Source organism: Macaca nemestrina, chromosome 5 (assembly GCF_043159975.1).
Source record: "Macaca nemestrina isolate mMacNem1 chromosome 5, mMacNem.hap1, whole genome shotgun sequence".
Lineage (NCBI taxonomy): Eukaryota > Metazoa > Chordata > Mammalia > Primates > Cercopithecidae > Macaca > Macaca nemestrina.
This window is the reverse complement of record NC_092129.1, coordinates 173,155,744-173,174,069: the sequence shown is the minus strand read 5'-3', so window position 1 is coordinate 173,174,069 and position 18,326 is coordinate 173,155,744. Positions and strand designations below refer to the sequence as shown.

At 40.2% G+C, this 18,326-nt stretch overlaps 1 protein-coding gene across 4 annotated transcripts in view; it reads left to right on the top strand.

Annotated features, from left to right (window-relative positions):
- Positions 1 to 18,326, top strand: part of LOC105482418 (synaptonemal complex protein 2 like) — an 86,177-nt gene that overhangs the window by 65,319 nt on the left and 2,532 nt on the right. For all 4 annotated transcript variants that reach the window (XM_011742510.3, XM_071097620.1, XM_024793013.2 and 1 more), the window contains 6 exons: positions 2,477 to 2,578; positions 3,495 to 3,601; positions 6,177 to 6,268; positions 8,681 to 8,780; positions 8,876 to 8,934; positions 11,158 to 11,219. In XM_011742510.3, the coding sequence (XP_011740812.2) occupies positions 2,477 to 2,578; positions 3,495 to 3,601; positions 6,177 to 6,268; positions 8,681 to 8,780; positions 8,876 to 8,934; positions 11,158 to 11,182 (485 nt within the window). In that variant the 3' untranslated portion in view covers positions 11,183 to 11,219. The remainder of the gene's footprint in view (positions 1 to 2,476; positions 2,579 to 3,494; positions 3,602 to 6,176; positions 6,269 to 8,680; positions 8,781 to 8,875; positions 8,935 to 11,157; positions 11,220 to 18,326) is intronic.

Genomic DNA, 18,326 nt, shown 5'->3' with positions numbered 1-18,326 from the left:
CAGTAAGGAAAAGAAATGTGGTGATTGTTGATCAGTGCCTAATTGAGGTAGGTGGAATCCTTTTTAGGTGGTTTCTTTTGGCCCTAACTGGGGTATAGACACCACAGAAGATGCAAGCAAAAAGAAAAGGATAGAGTTGTAATTGGTTCTTTTTTTGATTTTTAAAAATCTTTGCCCTTGAAATGATGGGATCCCCCCAGAAAATATCCATCCAAACCTTTCAAACAAATGGACACACCTAAGTCTAAGTGCAATGGGAAGAAAAGAGGTACTAGCTCCTTTAAGATGCCTCTCACAAATAAGAGTATTTCTTAATGTGTTTCTTTTCTTTTTTTATTACAGAGAGGCTAGATACTGGCTCTTTCTTTTCTAAGTTCTGCAGAATGGAAATGTGATCTCTAATGAATTTTTCAGTTTATGAAAGTACTATTATAGAATACTAATTAGGGTGTCCCATGAGGTCTGTCCTTAATAGTTATTACTAGTTACTATTATTACTGGTTTAGTCCTTTTTGCTTTGAGATAATCCTTTTTCTCTCTTAGTTGGTATTTCTTACCTCTCTTGTTTACCATTTTCTTTTTTTTCCAAATTCATATATTTATAGCTTCCTCCAAAAGATAGTTTTATCAGATCTTAAAGTGCTAAATGTATTAATTGCTATTTGTCTTAAAGTGTTAAATGTACTAATTGCTATTTGTCTATTAATACAGGCAGTTTCTTTTCCTTACTGCCTGTTCTGCCCCTTCTGGAACTTTTATTTTCTTGGTGGCAAATTTGTAGCAATAGCCCAAAGCCTGGCCACTATAGCAAATATATAGTGGCTATTTAGGTCTCTAAAGCTTGTGCTGTTTCTCTACCTCTACCCTCACCACTAGGAGAATTAGAATAACAGAATTGAAATAAACTCTTTATCTGTTGTATTGAGATCTCCATTGGGCATATCAGGTGTTTTATTTGTAGGAGCTTGGGTATTCTGCAGCATTCATCTATTCATTTATTGAACAAATGTTTATTGAGTGTCTACTATGTGCCAGACACTTCTGTCGGTGTCAGGGATATGGTAGTGAAGAAAACAAAATGCCTGCCCTCATGGGCTTTACTCTCTAGTGTGGGAGACAGATGACGGACAAGTAAAACATGTAGTATGTTGTATGTGATAAAGGCTGATAAGAAAATTAAGCTGGGAAGAGAGTGTGAAGAGTTGGGAGGCTACATTGAAAATTAAGGTTAGATGGATGGAGAAATCCTTGGTGCAGATCTATGGGGAAGTACTCTGGTCAGAAGGAGTCTCAAGTGCAAAGGCCTTGAGGTAAGACTGTGGCAGGGATGTTCGACAAACTACAAGGAGACCAGGATATCAGGAGCAGAGTGGAGGAAAGGTCACTTGCCTCTTTACCTCTCGCTATCTGCCAGCCGCATTGCCCTGCCTCTCGCACATAGTAACGTCCACATATTCATGGAATGAATTAGTGAAATTGAATTCCAGAACTTTCAGAGAGAAAAATCAACAGCAACTAGACAGGTGTGTGACAAAAGAGAAGTCAGATGATGTCACAACTAAAGGTATGGTGGGGGAGAGAGAGTGGTTTAGGTGGGGAGGGATAGACTCGAGTGGGGTTTGAAATAAAGATGTCAATACTTGGAGACACAAGTTGGCCGCTTGAGAGAGCTCAGGCAAGAGAGAGATTTGGAAGTGACAATTGAAGGTGAAGGATTCAGGACTTCCTCCAGGGAGATGGTCTTGGGCAGGAACTCAGAAAGGGAGGGATTCGTTCCATAGGCAGAATCTTGAGGATGGAGGAGAAGCGGGCAGCAAAGAAAAGGAGGAGTTGAGCAAAACGCCAGGGCTCTGTGAACCATGGTGGTGCCATTGATAAGATTGGGAGGGCCCAGGTGAGGACCAGAGATGTCTGGGATAAAAGTGAACATCAGCATAGGAAATATTTAGCGTTATGCTGAATTGAAATGGGAATCTATGTTCGAGTCTCTCAAAATCACTTCAGCTGTGAGGAGGCAAGATGGCCTCGTTTATGACGTAGCCTTCAGCATAGCGCCGATGTGCCAGTGTCACCAGCAGATGGCGCGCTCCAGGATGTGAGCTGAAGCACTTCCACAGGCCCATCTGCCTGGTAACCTTGCTGTCTTGCTGTGTAGCTCAGAACCCTGGAAACGTTGCTTTTGATGTCTACCATTACTGCTTCACTTAGGAACGCTCTGCTTAGTGAGCGGTCTGTGCTAAGCAGAGGGTTCCTAAACGTAACTGAGCTCATCAAAGGGATGCCTGTTCCCATGTTCAGGTATCAGTAGACATCGTGCTTTGATACTTGGGCTGTGCCTAGTCAATGCACCGAGTAACTCATTAGCAACAGGCAGGGGACAAGTTTCAGATGCTACTTGTCAAAGTTAGATATTAACTGCCAAAAAATGAACAAGATAATTTTGAGTCAAAAGGAAATTTGCTCTGTTTGCCTTTAGACATACCAGAAGGTAGTTTTGCTAAGTCAAAACAATCAAGATTGGAAGAAGAGGTTGCTCCGGGATCCCCTTTCTCAATAACAGAAGAAAGAGAGTTGCCAGGTAACATCATGCACCCAGCCAGTGGTTCAAGTAGGAGTGGGATAAGTGGGTCAGCACAGGATGTACCAACATGAATTACAAGGGAGGTATAGTTTTAAGATCATAGTAGCTACAAAATCCTAAAAACTAAGCTTTGTGTGCTTTTGGAGACAAGCAAATTGTTGCACAAATTATAGATAAAAGCAAGTGCCATTATCCCCTAGCATTTTTATTTCTTCCTCTTAACTCTTCCTTCTGGCAATTTTCAGGGCCCAAGCATTCCTAAAGTTGTAGGTCTCTGATACAGTTGATAGTTATTAACCAAATTTTTGTGTGTGAAATATCTATACCGATTAAGAAGAATGATATGACATGTCTGCATGTTTGAGGCTGCCCTTCTGGACAAATGGTACCACACATTTTGAAACAAAGGGCTCCAACACAACAGATTTGAAAGCATTGATTCCAGACAGCCTGGATTTGAATCCAGGAGCTGCTGGTATGAGCACACAAAACTTATGTGAGCTCCATTAAATGGGAATCCTGACAGTACCTACTTCACACAATTTTTGTGAGACTTAAAAGAACTGATGCTTGCAAATCCCTCAGAACAGCACCAGACCCCTTGCAAGCAAGGGGCACCCAGGAGCAGTTACACCAGAGAAATACCCTAGCCATATGTCCTCCTCAGAACCTCTTACAACACCTTGGCCTGCTTCTTAGACAGAATGTCAGTTGCCCTGCTTTCAAGTGCTGGGAAGGTTTGGAAGAAATGAGCACTTGCCAGAGAACGAGGTCATGTCCGGGCAGTCAGCAGGGCTTCCATGGTTCGCATCTGTGCTTCCAAATAACTCATCCTCTGGGCAACTGATGAATTGAGCAAGTCTAGTTTGAACACTTTGTTAGTTTTATTCAATGTTTTATTTTTGTTTTCCAGAAGGAATTTCCACTTCATCCCTAGAAGTTGTGCCGGAGAACTTGAACGATTCTGCCATTCTCCCAACCTTTGAAAACTTCTCTAGAAAACTGGAAAGAAAATACGAGGTAATAGTCCACAAAACGTAAAAAACCAGAGTGTTATGAATCTGGAGGACATTATGCTAAGTGAAATAAGCCAGACAGTACTGCATGGTCTCACTTATATTGAAATCTAAAACTAGTTGAACTCAGAAACAGGGAGTAGAATGGTGGTTACCCCCGGGGTCGGGGTAGGGGAAATGGGAGATGTTGGATGGAGCATACAGACTTTCAGTTACAAGTTAGTAAGTTCTGGAGACCTAACATACAGCATAGGAGACCTAACCTATAACATAACATCACTATAGTTAGTGATAATGTACTGTGTACTTGAAATTTGCTGAGAGAGTGTATCTTAAGTATTCCTACCACCATCACCCCCAAGAAGGTAACTATGTGAAGTGATGAATATGTTAATTTGCTTGATTGTGGTAATCATTAAAAAATTTTTTTTTTTTTAAAATAGAGACAAGGTCTCACTCTGTTGCTTAGGCTGGTCTCAAACACCTGGGCTCAAGTGATCCACCTGCCTCAGCCTCCCAAAGTGCTGAGATTACGGGTGTAAGCCACCAAGCTTGGCCTGTGGTAATCCTTTCATAACGTATATGTATATCTATCATGTGTATACTTTCAATACATAAAACTTTTGTTTTTCGTTTTTTAGAGACAGGATCTTGTTCTGTTGCCAAGGCTGGGGGCAGCAGTGAAATCATAGTTCATTCTAACCTTGAACTCCTGGGCTCAAGTGATCCTCTCACCTAAGCCTCCCATGTCGCTGGGACTACAGGTGCATGCCAACACACCTGGCTAACTGTTAAAAATTTTTTGTAGAGATAGGGTCTTGCTATGTTGCCCAGTATGGTCTTACACTTCTGGCCTAAGATGATCCTCCTGCTTCAGCCTCCCAAACTGCTGAGATTACAGGTGTGAGCCACCGTACCTGGCCTGATTTTTATTTGTCAATTATACTTCAACAAAGCTGAAAAAGAAGAAAGAAGGAGAAGCTAGTTCATTATGAATTTAAAGTAACAACTTCATATTATTTATCAATGCTGTTGTTAGCCTTCATATGTGAAGGTGCTTCTAAGTGTTTGGGGAGGGGTATTTGTCTTAGCTGTGGTCACTGATTTCAGTCTTTATGAATTGTGGTTTGTATTTATCAGACAGCTATTCCATGTCCATTTGCCCCAATGAGACCAAGTGGACCTATGTGTAAATCAGACTGATAGTTTGGTTTCATTGGTAGCATTTTCAGACAACTGAACTACCGGAAAGCAATGATTTGGTCACAGTGATAGACAAGGAGGAAGGGAAGGAGGGAACCAAGTGGACTAGAGGGGAGTCTGGGGCCAGGCGCGGTGATTCATGCCTATGGATCCCAGCACTTTGGGAGGCCAAGAGGAGAGAATTGCTTGAGGCCAGAGTTCAAGATCAACCCATGTAACATAGTGAGACCCTGTGTCTACAAAAATGTTTTTAAAAATTAGCCAGGCATGGTGACATACACCTGTAGTCCCAGTTACTCAGGAGACTGAGGTAAGAGAATCCCTTGAGTCCAGCAGTTTAAGGTTACAGTGAGCTATGATCATGCCGCTGTGCTCCAGCCTGGGCCACAGAGCAAGACCCTGTCTCTATTTTTTTAAAAAAGAGAGAGGAATCTGAGACAAAGATGGAGGTAGACTGTGGATTGGTGGTTGGCCGAGTGGTGGCAGACCTTTGAGACACTGCATACAGCCCATCCCCAAATCTTGTCTGCAAGATGAATATTGGAACCATTTCAATCTTCCTTTTTTGTCCTGTTACTTATAAATCCCAAATGACTTATTTATTAGTACATTTAAGAGAAGTATATTACTCTAACCAACATTCATTTAACTAACTTAGATCTCCGGAGTCTTATTTTCTGTGATACCAGTGTAAGCCAATTAGTAATAGAAATTTATTCATAGTATTCATTATGTGTATTGGTAGTATATTAGGCCATTCTTGAATTGCTATAAATAAATACCTGATACTGGATAATTTATGTTTTTTAAAAAAGAGGTTTAATTAGCTCCAGGTTCTGCAGGCCATATAGGAAGCATGGCACTGGCATCTGCTTGTCTTCTGGGGAGGCCTCAGGAGCTTTTACTCGAGGTGGAAGGCCAAGGGGGAGTGGGTGTGTCACGTAGGGAGAGCAGGAGCAAGGGGTGGGGAGGTGCCACACTTTCAAATAACCAGGTGTCATGATTCGCTATTTGTGAGGATGGCACCAAGCCATGAGGAATCCGTCCCCATGACCCAAACACCTCCCACTAGGCCTCACTTTCGATATCGGGGATTACATTTCAGCATGAGATTTGGGTGGGGACAAATATGCAAACTACATCAGGTAGCATGAGTGTAAATTTTTCTATTTCAGCTTGTTCTGTATTGGTACTGAACCTGGGGTAATACCTGACAAGTGTGTAGGATGATGCCTGATCACACTTGTTTAGCACTCATGTTTGCTATGAATATCATTGCATGCTGGCAGCATCTTTTTAACACAAAACATACACTCAATTTATGTAATTATATTAAACCCAAATTTGATCATTTTGTTATTGTTGTTATGATTTAGCTTAGGTACGGAAAGCGTCCACTTAATTCGGAAAATGCAAAGAAAGCACCAGATTGCCTAATAGAACTTTTAAACCAGATGCAACTGTACAGGTAAGTATTAGATTTTCAAACAAAGTCATGGAAGTATGATCACTCACCAACAATGTTTGTCTCATGACCACTGTGCTAGGGCCCTGAGGAGTTGGGGCCTGAGCAGATATGAGGATTGATATGTCATTTAACCCTTCTGGGTTTCTGGTTCTTCACTCATATGATAAGGGTTTGAACTAAATGTCCTTCTTAAGCCTCATGGTCTACCATGATACTAAAATGCTGTTCTTAAAAAAAATTATTATCCAATTATGAAGACAAGGCAAGCATGGATATATATGTTAAAAATGCGGCTAAATGAAATGTGCTATATCCATACAATGGTCTATTATTCAGCCTTAAAAAAGAATTAAATTCTGACACATGCTATACCATGGATGAACCTTGAAATCATTATGGTAAAGGAAAGAAACCAGATAACAGGGAACAAACGTTATGTGACTCCACTTATATGAGGTGTACCTAGAATAGTCAAATTCATAGAGGCAGAGAGTGCGAAAGAGATTGCCAAAGGTTGGGGGAAGGAGGAGCTGTTGTTTAATGGGTACAGATTTCTGTTTGGGATGATGGAAGAGTTCTGGAAATGGATAGTGATGATGGTTACAAAACATTGTGAATATACTTAATGCCATTGAATTTTATACTTAAAAATGTTTAAAAGGGTAAATATTATGTTATGTGTATTTTACCACAGTAAGAAAACACCAGCTGGGCGTGGTGGCTCACGCCTGTAATCCCAGCACTTTGGGAGGCCGAGGTAGGTGGATCACCTGAGGTTGGGAGTTCGAGACCAGCCTGACCAACATGGAGAGACCCCCGTCTCTACTCAAAATACAAAATTAGCTGGGCGTGGTGGCACATGCCTGTAATCCTAGCTACTTGGGAGGCTGAGGCGGGAGAATCACTTGAACCTGGGTGGCAGAGGTTGCGGTGAGCCGAGATCATGCCCTTGCACACCAGCCTGGGTGACAAGAGCAAAACTCTGTCTCAAAGAAAAAAAAAAAAAGAAAACACCATACATACACAATACACACATTTGTATGTGCACATACACACACACCCTTATGACCATGTAACAAGAAATACAAAGGTGCCAGGATTTCAGAGGGGCGAGGAAGGCGAGTGGAGGGATGGGTTTCTGTAGTGGTTTGAGTTAATTCCGAGTGATTACAATGGAAGTGCTTCCTGAGTGAGGTTTTAGAAACAAAGAGTCGAATGGCACAGGGAAGGTGAGAGTAGAACTTGTTCCTTGTTGGAGAGAATGGCCTGTAACTGAAGGAAGGGAAGAAAGGAATGGCCAGTTGATTTGCTTAACCGAGACAGAAAGTTTCTGAGGATGGAATACATTATGACTGAATAGAAATTTTTACTATTTTTCAAAGTCTGGTATGCATGCAGTGTCCTTTGAATGTGAAAGCAAGCCCATGAAGGACTTTGCATTTGTGGAATTCCCATGCTCTTTCAAGGGCACACAATTATCTATGCGTTCACTCAGCAAATGCACACTGAGCAACGTCGGATACCAGGCCCTGTGCTTGGTATGAGAGTGAGGTGAGGACGAGTTTTAGATGCTCTTCATGGAAACATTTGACCTAATAGAGAAGACAACCTATAAGCAAGCAAATAAGAAAATTAACAAATAAGCAAATATGACCATTAGACAAAGAATAGCGACTTTTAGAAATGTTAGAGCTAAAATGTAGATGTGGGAAAAGAGTGTATTAGCTCATTCCTGACCACAGCTTTCAGGGCCAGCTTAATGCAAGAGAAAGGGGAGCAAGTAGAAGGTAGGAAGGGATGGGGAGCCTCAGTCTCATCTTCCCTGGAGTCATCTGTCCTGTTCTCTACTAAAAAAAAATCAGCTTCCTCTGTGCTGCTGTTGAAAGCTGACCTGAGACCAGGTGCGGTGGCTCCCGCCTGTAATCCCAGCATTTTAGGAGGCCGAGGCAGGCAGATCACCTGAGATCAGGAGCTCGAGATCAGCCTGGCCAACATGGTGAAACTCCGTCTCTACTAAAAATACAGAAAAAATGAACTGGGTCTGATGGCGCGCACCTGTAGTCCCAGCTAGTCTGGAGGCTGAGGCAGGAGAATCACTTGAACCCGGGAGGTGGAGGTTGCAATGAGCTGAGATTGCGCCATTGCACTGCAGCCTGGGCAACAAGAGTGAAACTCCATCTCAGAAACAAAAAAAAAGAAAAAGATGACCTGAGAGTTTGCATAGTGAGGTTTCCAGGTTGGGGATGAGCAGGCAAGAAGGGAAGGGAAGAGAAGGGAGACACCATGTGTTCCCATGACAAGAAATGTCTGGAGAAGAATCTGAAGTAGCCTTGTAATCAGATGACTTACTAAGAAAGTCTGCTGTCACATCCAAGCCGTCCCAATGACATTTACTGCTTTTACGTTTGTTAGACTCAATAAACTAGAGCGCTTTCAAAATTTGGTTCTTCAAGAATTGAGCAGTCTTAAGAAGGATATTCAGGCCCTGGAACACCTTGAGAAGGAGGTTCTGGTAAGTTTCTTTTGTTTGGAACATTTTCTGACTTCAGATCTTTCCCAGGGAAAAATAACACTAACTACTTAAACAAAACTTTTGTTCAATCTTAGGAATTCTGGGGGAAACAGTCTGCTGATCTGCAATCTTTCTGTGATCTGCAAGTGCTAAGGTACTTGGAAAGGTGTTGTTTCTAGCAGAATCTTGGTTGAAGTACGAGGTAATGCTTTAGCTGGAGAATGGGCAGTTGGTGACGGTGAAACTCCCATAACTAGCGAAATAGCTGCATCTTTTTGAACTGGCCGCTTCTGTGGCACCTCCCTGAGGATAGAGTGCGGCTAATGATACCAGTCGAGAAGCGTAAATCTTGAAAAGCCTAACATCCAAATTTCTGTGTTTTTTAAAAATGCCGATTGTTTTATTTTCAAGCAGTATTTTTAAAAATTAAAATGACTAGATTTTGAGAAAAATGTTTAGGCTTCTAAGTAAACCGTTTTCAGTTTCATACAAATGTTCAGTTATATACAAAATTGTGCTTTTGATAGACTATATTTTACTCATTTACACATTTTTTTTAAACAACAAATGGGTTGATCATGCTATGACTCACTGGACTGTAATTTGTCAGTGCATCCTCTGGGGCTTCTCTTTCTATCCATTTGGGATATCGTCCCATGTTTCGGAGCCCAAAGAAGGGGAGAGTTGAGTCTGGACTCCTACTTCTCTACTTCTGCCCTGAGGGAAAATTCTAGTGTTCTCTTCCCATTAGAATAATCAAAAGGAATCCCCATATAAACTTATAATAGTTAAAGCTTTATCTTCCAATTGAGAATCAACTGCTTTCACAGAAATTTAAGGCACGTGGTTTTAGGAAGGATATTCTTCTGGTCATGCATATATTTCAAAGCAAAAAAAAAAAAAATCTTTTAAAATTTGCGTTATCTATCCTGCCTTTTACTCCAGTTAACACAGTTAATGATAATGACTGTATGAACCATTCCCACAATCCCTCACACACCGTCTCCCTCCGTGTTGCATTATGTATAGTTAAAGGTGATGACACCTTTTAAACCGTCTTCTCTTAATACCCATGTTTGGGAGTGAGTGGTTCTCCAAGGTCGTGGAATCAGGACCTCTTTACATATTTAACATTTACTAAGGATTCCCAAAGAGCTTTTGCTTATGTGGGTTCTCTCTGTGAATAGTTTTCATATTAAAAATTGAGACAGATTTTTAAAAATACACTTATTTTAAAATAACAATAAACCTTTTCGTGTTGATATAAATAACAGATTTTTGTGAAAAATAACTAGACTTTTCAGAACAGGAAGCATGTGGGAAGAATAGCATTGCTTCATGTTTTTGCAAATCTTTTTAATGTCTGGCTTAATAGAAGCCGGCTGGATTCTCGTATCTGTTTCTGAGTTTAATCTGTTGTGAGTCATGTAGCCTTTGGGAAATTCCCCTGGACATTTTTGAGGGAGTAAGAATTTAAAAAAACAAATAATGTCTTAATATTATTATTATTATTACTAAAATAATTTTGACTTCACAGAACCTTTGGTTTCTTAGGGGTTCCCCAGACACGCTTTGAGAACAGCTGATAAAAAGCCACACTGTGTTAAGCACTAGAGAAGATTGTATCCCCTAGTCTTCTGAAACCTGGGGGATTCATTTATTTTGACTAAATCCCCAATTTTAGGCAACTTTCTCTTCAAATATTGTAAGATATTAATTACTATTTGCATTCATCTCTCTTTGATAACAGGTCCCTGTGTGAACTTAAATGCCTTAAAAACAACCATCTCCTAAATATACCTCCCTTGGGGTTTTACGTTTGTTCTTTTCTCTTCCAAACACCAAGAAAACTGTCCTCTGGCTTGCCAGTGAGGGATGATGGTGATTCTCTTAGCTCACACTGAGTGCTTATGGGTGCCTGGCCCTGGGCTGAGTGCTTGATGTGCAAGGGCCTTATAAGAAGTTAGTCAGCCTTATTCAAGGTCAAACAGGTATCCCTTGTCTGTCCTTGTCTTATGTTTTCATGTCAGTGATGGCCTATGTGTTTTGTTAAAGAAATGAAAAGAATATCCCTCAGACTGGATTATTTCGGCCCCTAGCTTAGAACTCCAAGGAGTTAGGGATTCAGTGCTTTGACAGTGCCCATGAAATACCTCTGGGTATGTTGTGGGCCAGTGGTACTGACAGAGAGAATGCATAAAATGGAATCAAATGAACATGTTAATCTCTATGTTAATATCCTTGGTTGTTGGTCTCTATAATTAAGTAATATAATGGTCTGTGAAATAACTCTGATATGCGGATGTATCTAGATGTATGTTCTTGTTTTTAAATTGCCTAATGTGAATGTAATAAGAGATGAACCAATTTCTTCTAGGTTCAAATCAACTCAGACTTCATAAGAAAGCCAAAGCCTGGTTTTGTGATTGCAGCCCTCAGGTAGGTGCAAAGATTTGCATTGTTCAGTGGATGTGAATTGGGGTCAGGGCAGGGGACAAGCTCTAAAAGATACTGTAACGCTTTGTTTATAGGGCATCTCTGCAGGGGAGCTTTTCCTTTACAGCAATTTCTCCCATCTTAGAAACTATCCTTTTGGGTCTGGGTCATTCCTTCAGTAAGTGTTTATAACTGAATGCTTACCCTGCATCAATTACTATGATGGACATAGAGATACAGGTTGAGCATCCCTCATCCAAAATGCGTGAGACCAGAAGTGTTTCGGATTTCAGATGTTTTTGGATTCTGGAATATTTGCAGAATATGTACTGGTTGAGCATCCTTAATCCAAACATCTGAAATTCACAATGCTCCAGTGAACATTTCTTTGACATTGACATTTAAAAAATTTTGGATTATGGAGCATTTTGGATATCAGATTTTCAGGTTAGGTATATTCAGCCTGTTCAGTGGTTAACACACAAACGTGTTTAATGGAGGCAACCCATTAAAAGATACATTTTTTGAAGGAAGATAGAAAAGTGGCAAGTAAACAAAATGATGACAACAAGTGCTTTGAGGGATATTAACAAGGTGCTTTGGCAGAGAGCAGTGGTATGAAGTGTCAACTTAAGATAGGTTGCTCATCAAAGGTCTCTCTGAGGAAATGACATTTAAGATGAGGTTTCAAGAATAAGAAGAAACTAGACTTGTGGTTTAAAGTAACAGGGTCAGGTGGGGTCATCTTTGAGAAACAGTAAGGGAGGCAGTTATTTGAAGTGAAGTTGGGAGCATGGTAAACTCTCAATGAGGTAAGGCTTCATGGTCCATGTTGAGGAGTTTGAACTTTATACTAAGGATTAGAGAAAATATATGTGGTTTTTGGTGAAGGTATTGGTGATCCTAACCTGGGAATAGATTCGGATAATATAATCTGATTTATATTTTAAGAAAATTACTCTAGATGCTATGTTAAGAATTGATGGGAGGAATGAAGACTGGAAGAGGAGAGTCTAACCAGAAGTCTTTTTGTGTCCAAGATGGTGATTCTAAGCAGGAGGATAGCAGTGGAGGTGGTGAGAAATAGAGAGATTTCAGATATATTTTGGAGCTAGAGTTAATAAATTGCTGATAGCTGGAAGCAGTAGGTAAAGGAAGAAGAATGAAGTCAGTCTTCTAGGTTTTTGTCTTTTGCAATGAGAAGGATGGTGTTGCCAGTTAGAGAGATAAGGAAGACTTAGGGTGGGAGGAATATGTGGCTCAAGCAGGAACTACAGTTTATTTAACATTTTAACTTGCAGATGTCTGTGCACATCCAAGTCTTGATGAGAACCCGGAGTAACTGGGCAATTTTCCAGGAAAATACAGTTTAACAAAATGAACTTCTAAATAGATGGGACACCTTAGCAGAAAAATCTTCATAGAAGAGAGAGACAAAGTTGTCAAGGAAGTACCCTATAAATATGTGTAGGATCCAGATTATATCACAGAGGAATTCTACTAGTTTTTTAAAGGAAGGATAATGTTAGTGCTGCTCAAACCATTCTAGCACATAGGAGATTAAAAATTTCCTAATTTTAACATAAATCTTGCATTACAATGTCAAAATGCGACAAAAATTGCAAAGAGAGGTACAGAACAATCTCACTTAAAATAACCACTCTAGGCTGGGCATGTTGTCTCATGCCTATTAATCCCAGCACTTTGGGAGGCTGAGGCGGGTGGATCACCTAAGATCAGGAGTTTGAGACCAGCCTGGCCAACATGGTGAAACCTCATCTCTACTAAAAATACAAAAATTAGCTGGGCATGGTGATGGGAATCTGTTATCCCAGCTACTTGGGAGGCTGAGGCAGGAGAATTGCTTGAACCCGTGAGGCAGAGGTTGCAGTGAGCTGAAATCATGCCACTGCACTCCAGACTGGGCAACAGAGCAATACTCCGTCTCAATAATAACAACAACAACAACAACAATAATGACAACAACCACCACCACACCAAAATTCTAAATAAAGTGTTGGCAAACAGAATTTAGCAGCATATTGTCATGAACAAATGAGATTTATTCCAGGAACGCAAAGATGGTTTGATATTAGGGAATATACTAATACATTAATTACCAATAGATCTAGGGAGAAAAATCATTATGATTATCTTTATTTCCAAAAGCATTTGAAAATTCTACATCTGTTTTTGAATTTGCATAAAACCTAATAAAATAGTAGTGACTGGTTACTCTGTAGTATGATAAATCTCAGCTCAAAAGCCAGTATTCTGCTTAATCGTGAAATTCTAAATGCATTATCACTAAAATCAGGACCAATGAATGGGAGATGGAATAACATAAAGGTGTCCATTCTGCCTACATTAGTAAAGGAATTAAATCTACCACTCTCAAAGCCCCAGCAGGGTTATTTTTTGAAACTTGACCAGCTGATTCTAATGTATAAGGACAAGGAGAGGGGAAAAAGTAGACAGAACATGATTGAAAAACAAATTAGAAAAAAGAGTACTGGTACAAGTCCAAAGCAATTAGAAAGGAGTTAATAATGAGTTTCAAATCCGAAATAAACAAAATGGAAACCATAGGGGAAGGAGTAAAACCAAACCTGGTTCTTTAGAAAGACTAAATGCATTAAACAAACTTCCACTTCAGACTGATCAAGAAAATAAAATGATAGAGAAGGCACAATTGAAATTTTGAATGAAATGTAGAAATAAACAATTCATAGAGGCCTTAAAAAGCATAGGAATATATTAGAAACAGCAATATGTCAATAAACTTGAAAACTTAGATGAAATGAATAATTTCCTAGATGAATATGAATGAAATGTAGAAATAACCAATGTAGAAATAACCAATTCATAGAGGCCTTAGAAAGCAAAAGAATATATTAGAAACAGCAATATGTCAACAAATTTGAAAACTTAGATGAAATGAACAATTTCCTAGATGAATATGTATTACCTAGAATCATAACTAAAGAAATTAAATTGATAGTATAAAAAGCTCATCCTTAATTTATAAAAAAAATACATCAGGTCCTGATATTTTTAATATAAGTTTTATCAAATTTATAGGGAATAAGTAATCCATAAACAAATGATTCCAAGGAAGAGGGGAAAAAGGAAAGCTTCCCAGTTTATTTTAGGAAGTTTCTATAACCTTGATACCAAAACAGGGCAAGGACAATCATGAGAAGAAAATTATAGATCAGTCTCAAATGAACATAAATACAAAAATGCTAAAAATTTAGCAAACATACTCCACCAGTATTATGTGTATGGGTGGAGGGTGTGTGTGTGTGTGTGTGTGTATATGTGTGTGTATTGAGGAGAAAAAAAGAAAAGCCATTAGAAGTAGATGGATATCATACATGCAAGGATGGTTTAACATTTAAGAATCTATTAATTTATTTTTACCTGATCAATAGAATAACCACATACTTATTCTAGTAAATTCAGAAAACACATTTGATAAAAATTCAGCACCCATTCATGAGTAAAATCCAACCAATAAACAATATGACTCTTAAAAAACTAGGGATACAATGTCTGCAGCAACACTGAACTTAATGGAGAAACATTTAAAATCATTAACAATAATTTCTGTTCTTTCTTCCTAGTTAGTGTACTGCTGATTCTAGTAATTTCTGGTTAGCCTTAAGTGTCCTTTTGAGGTTTGTAATGAGCTTTCTTGCATGATTTTTCTCCAGCAAAATTCTGCTCAGATTCAGGTGTAAAGAAAGTTAGAGAGAAGGCTTCATCTAGGGGAGTGGTTTTGCCAGAATCCAGAGGTAGTCTCAGTCCAAGAAATTGAGGTGTTTGCTCAGGAGTTGTTAGAGTGATGCACCTTAAGCCTGACTGGGAAGGAGAAATTGAAGCCAGTTCCTTTGATGGACCAGTTAGATAAAGTAATGGGTTCAACGGATGGGCATTTCCTGTGGATAAAATTGTCCAGGTAAGCAAGGAGAACAAGTGATGGCGAAAGGCCTGGAAGATGTGGTCAGAATGTGGGATGTTGAGAATCAAGACATCTGTGATGATAACAGGTTGGAGTGCACATAGCTGTGGTGGCACTGAAGAAACTACTAGAAGAAGGAGGGACTTGAAGAACCAAGAAGCCGGAGCTTGAAAACAGATGCTTCGTGATAGTGTTGTAATTACTGCTAAGCTGATAGGAACCAGGGCCCAGTGGACAAAGGGGCCAGGAGGTTGATAGTAGAATGCAGATGGATGACAAACATCAGCAGGGAGGTGTCTATGAGAGTCAGAGTCATGCCTGTGTGCAGCAGTGGGGAGCAAGGAGAACGCTACCCCTCTGCCTGGCCAGGAAGTCACGGGATTTCAGAGGAAAAAAAGCTTTCAATTGAGTCAGGGTGTCGGGGGAGGTGGTACCTTCAGAAACCAGCCATGTTTTAGTTAGAGGAAAGGAAATATTTTCTTCTAGAAGAGGCTAAGGATATTCGTTTGCTGCTGGCAGATTGAATTGTAGGGGCAGGAGAGGAAGACCTCAGGGAGTGGGGAAGGCAGGGAAGAGCAGTAGATGGACTGGGGTCCAGAAGGAGATGTACACACAGCATCAGGTGAGGATGTGGGGGTTGATGACCGTCTTTCAGCAGCTACTAAAGCAAGGGGATTTGAGACCAATGGAACTGACTCTGAGCTTTTCAAAGGAGGAAGCTTATAGTTATCTCTGAGAGCCCTGTGTTTTGCTGAATGGTCCTTCAGCTGATGGTGCTCCTGCTTCGTGAATTTTCTGGCAGAGTCATGGAGGATCACAGAGTAAATAAGTATGGAATGTGTGAGACAACCACCAACTATTCTGTTCTTGGATGCAGTCTCTTTAAGGATAGCAACCCTCCCACCCAGCTGGATCCTTTGAATATTATTTTGTTCATTCTCACAGCTTTTACTAATATGGCTTTTTATACAGATATCCACTTGGGGATTTTCTGTAATTTAGAGGTCTAAAGTAGATTTTGTAAGCAGACCATATCCAAGTATATTTTTATAAGGATGTAATTCTATTTGACTTGAAAGTATAGTAATTATTTTTGCAAAACTTGTATTTAGTTTAATTTTAACTTGAGAGTCAATAGAGTAGGTGATTTTTTTTAAAAAAACTGTTTTTATGTCCAAGACTGTGCTTTATTATTTTTGACCTGATAATTCCACTTCTAGGAAATTATCTTAAAGATGAAATTGGACAAGTGCAAAGATACGTGCGATAATATATATTACAAACTTGATCGTAATAGGGAGATAATGGAAAGTGCCTAGATGCCCAGTCGTATGATATGCCATGTAGCCATTACAAAGAAAGATTTAGATGATATTAATTGACTTGAGAAGATGTTTAACAGTAAGTGAAAAGTCGCAAAGAAGCATATATAACATGATCCCACTTGTATGAAATGTTATATGAGTATGCGCCTGCTCATTACTCAATAAACAACTAAGTCTTTTAGGTGCCAGGGACTGTCTTAGATGCTGGGGTAGAACGATATCCACAGGATCCCTGACCTCAGTTCTATAGGATTAAGTGGTGGTAATAAAGGAAACAGATGAGGATTCATACCTGTGCTAAGAAGGAAAATACTGTGGATAAGAGAGAGACTCATAGCGTGGAAGGAGGAAAGGCCAAGTGAAACCTCTCTAAGGATGTGACATTTGAGCTGAAATCTGAAGGTTGAGATGGAGCCAGCAGCTTCTGAGGAAGTCCATTTCAGAAGGAATGGCCCAGGCAGATGTTCTGAGATTAAGTATATTAATATACTTAGTATATTCTAAGAATTTAGGGAGGGCCGCAATAGAAGAAGCAAGGGCAGAATACATAAGATGAAGTTAGGAAGGGTGTGGGTGGGGATGGTGGGGGTGACCCAGGACCTTACAGGCCATGGTAAGGAGTTTGGATTTTATTCCAATTGCAATGAATGGGTAGTAGTCAAAGGACTATTTTCGAAGGCATGTATGTTTCGGGGTGGAGAATTGGATGATATGGGCAGTAGAGAAGGATCTGGAAGGATTGCTGATGGCTTGGATGTGATAGGTGGGAAAAGGCAGGATCAAGGGCAGCTTCTAGGTTTGGGGCTTAAGCAGCTGGGTGGAAACCGGTGTCACTTAAGGAGGTGGGGAAGATTGGGAAAGGACCAGTTGATTGGCCGGGGGAGGATAAGGATGGATATGCATCTCACATTCAGGACATGCATTCCATATGTGATCTCAGCATCTGAATGGCATTGTCATGTGGGTAACTGAATATCTGAGACTGAAGCTCACAGCTGGGGGCTGAACGTAGACTGGATGAATTGACTGAGGGACTCAGTATAGAGAGGCAGCCCAGGACAACATTCTTGGGCTACTCCAATGTGTTGAAGTCAGGTAGAGGAGATGAAGCCAGCAAGAGGATGAGAAGGAGTGACGAATGAGATAATCGGACTATCACCCCACTATATCTTTTGACTAAGATCAAGTGCAGAGATAACCCAACAGGGGGAGGGCGGTTATGGAGGATGAGAGTTTGCATTTATTTATGTACTTGGATGCGAAGTAAGAGGTCTAGATTCTAAATGGATGTTTTAGAAATGTCAGCTGAGTTTATTTCTGTGTGGTGATATTTAAAGTAAATTTAATTTCTATCTTAGGTCGTTCTGTGTTTTTACAACTTACTGAAAGATAGGGGGTCGGGCACGGTGGCTCATGCCTGTAATCCCAGCACTTTGGGAGGCCGAGGAGGGCAGATCACGAGGTTAGGAGATGGAGACCGTCCTGGCTAAAATGGTGAAACCCCATCTCTACTAAAAATACGAAAAATTAGCCGAGTGTGGTGGCATGAGGCTGTATTCCAAGCTACTCGGGAGGCTGAAGCAGGAGAATCGTTTGAACCGAAGAGGCGGAGGTTGCAGTGAGCTGAGATTGTGCCACTGCATTCCAGCCTGGGCAACAGAGCGAGACTCTGTCTCAAAAAAAAAAAAAAAAGAAAAAAAGAAAAAAAAAGACAGATAGGAGTTACTTTTGTGTAACAAACAACATAGAAGTTTATAAAGAGTTACATTTTCTTGTTCTCCCCAGCCTTTCCTCTTATCCATGATCCAGAGATAAACATTT